The sequence below is a fragment of the Tupaia chinensis genome, unplaced genomic scaffold (assembly GCF_000334495.1).
Source record: "Tupaia chinensis unplaced genomic scaffold, TupChi_1.0 Scaffold000445_1, whole genome shotgun sequence".
Lineage (NCBI taxonomy): Eukaryota > Metazoa > Chordata > Mammalia > Scandentia > Tupaiidae > Tupaia > Tupaia belangeri.
The window spans coordinates 224759-226023 of NW_006159950.1; the positions used below are offsets into that span (position 1 = coordinate 224759).

General features: G+C 56.3%; 1 protein-coding gene across 1 annotated transcript in view; it reads left to right on the forward strand.

Annotated features, from left to right (window-relative positions):
* The window catches only part of WASF2 (WASP family member 2), a gene marked incomplete in the record, with an annotated part of 27426 nt that overhangs the window by 10708 nt on the left and 15453 nt on the right, over nucleotides 1-1265 (forward strand). Inside the window, 1 exon segment of the mRNA XM_014590441.2 lies at nucleotides 1158-1244. Within this exon segment, the coding sequence (XP_014445927.1) occupies nucleotides 1158-1244 (87 nt within the window).

The window sequence follows — 1265 nt, forward strand, 5'->3', positions numbered from 1 at the left end:
CCTGTCCACTCTTCCAGGACTGATGTTTTTGTATCACCCTTTCGATTTTATTTAGCCTGTTTGAGTCACGACAGTTCAGAGTTTGCCAAGCAGATTTTTAGTTAGGAGCCCCCGGGGACAGCGCAGGCTGTCTTGGGTATAGGGTGGCAATGACCTTCAGTAACTAGCTTCTCTGACGGTCGGCTACTTCTCTGCACTAGTGACTTCGTGTCTTTGTTTTTCCAGGTAAATACGCAGAGGACATTTTTGGAGAGCTCTTTGCTCAGGCCAACACCTTTGCCTCTCGGGTAAGCTTCCTTGCTGAGAGGGTAGACCGACTCCAGGTGAAAGTCACGCAGCTGGACCCCAAGGAGGAGGAGGGTAAGAGGCTGAGCTCGGCACTGCAGGCGTGCTCATGGTCTCCGCGTCCGCATTTTGTCCCGATATATTAAAAAGTGAGGGGAGGGAACCAGCAGTTAGCGTAATGGCTATGTCGCTGGACTCCCACGTAGTCGACCGCGGTTCGTGTCCCGGACCCGGTGGCTTAAAACTCACGCCGGGCGCGTGTGCGTGCGTGCCCAAGATCCCGAGAGGAGAATGGAGGAGAAGGGATTGCGGCGTGACCATCCCCCCTGGGGGGTGATTTCTCCTCTCTGTCTCTCTCTGTCTGTCGGGCGAGCGCACGCGCCCTACAGTGAAAACTCTCTCCAAAAAAAAAAAAAAAAAGTGAGGGGAGAAATCACAAAGCCCCATGGAGCTCCGCCGTGAAGCAGCACCAGCTGGGTGGTGTGCAGAGACTGTTCCCTGCCACACCGACACACTCCCCCTTCCCCAGCTCCCGATTCCCTTGTTCTCAAATTCCCCTTCCCTCTGTCTGTCTTTGATACCATGAAAGTACTTAGAGGACCCATTCCCTTCCTCCAAGGAAGAGGCCTGCTAGGTCTGGCCACAGAGTAAGCCTTCGTGTTGCCTCGTTTTGTTCAGTCAGGAAATGGCTGGCCTGCCCCACCACCTGTGGCTGGCCTGCCCCACCACCTGTGGCTTCCCCGAGTGGGAGGGAAGAGGCCTGGCAGACAGCACGGCCGAAACGTGCAGGAGCCGAGGCCTGCGTGGCATGATGACTGCGTGTGCTCCTGTGGCCTGCGGTCCCCCTTCCAACACCTTCCACCTTCTCCCAGTGTCCCTGCAGGGCATCAACACCCGCAAGGCCTTCAGAAGCTCCACCATTCAAGACCAGAAGCTTTTTGACAGAAACTCGCTCCCGGCGCCCGTCCTGGACACATACA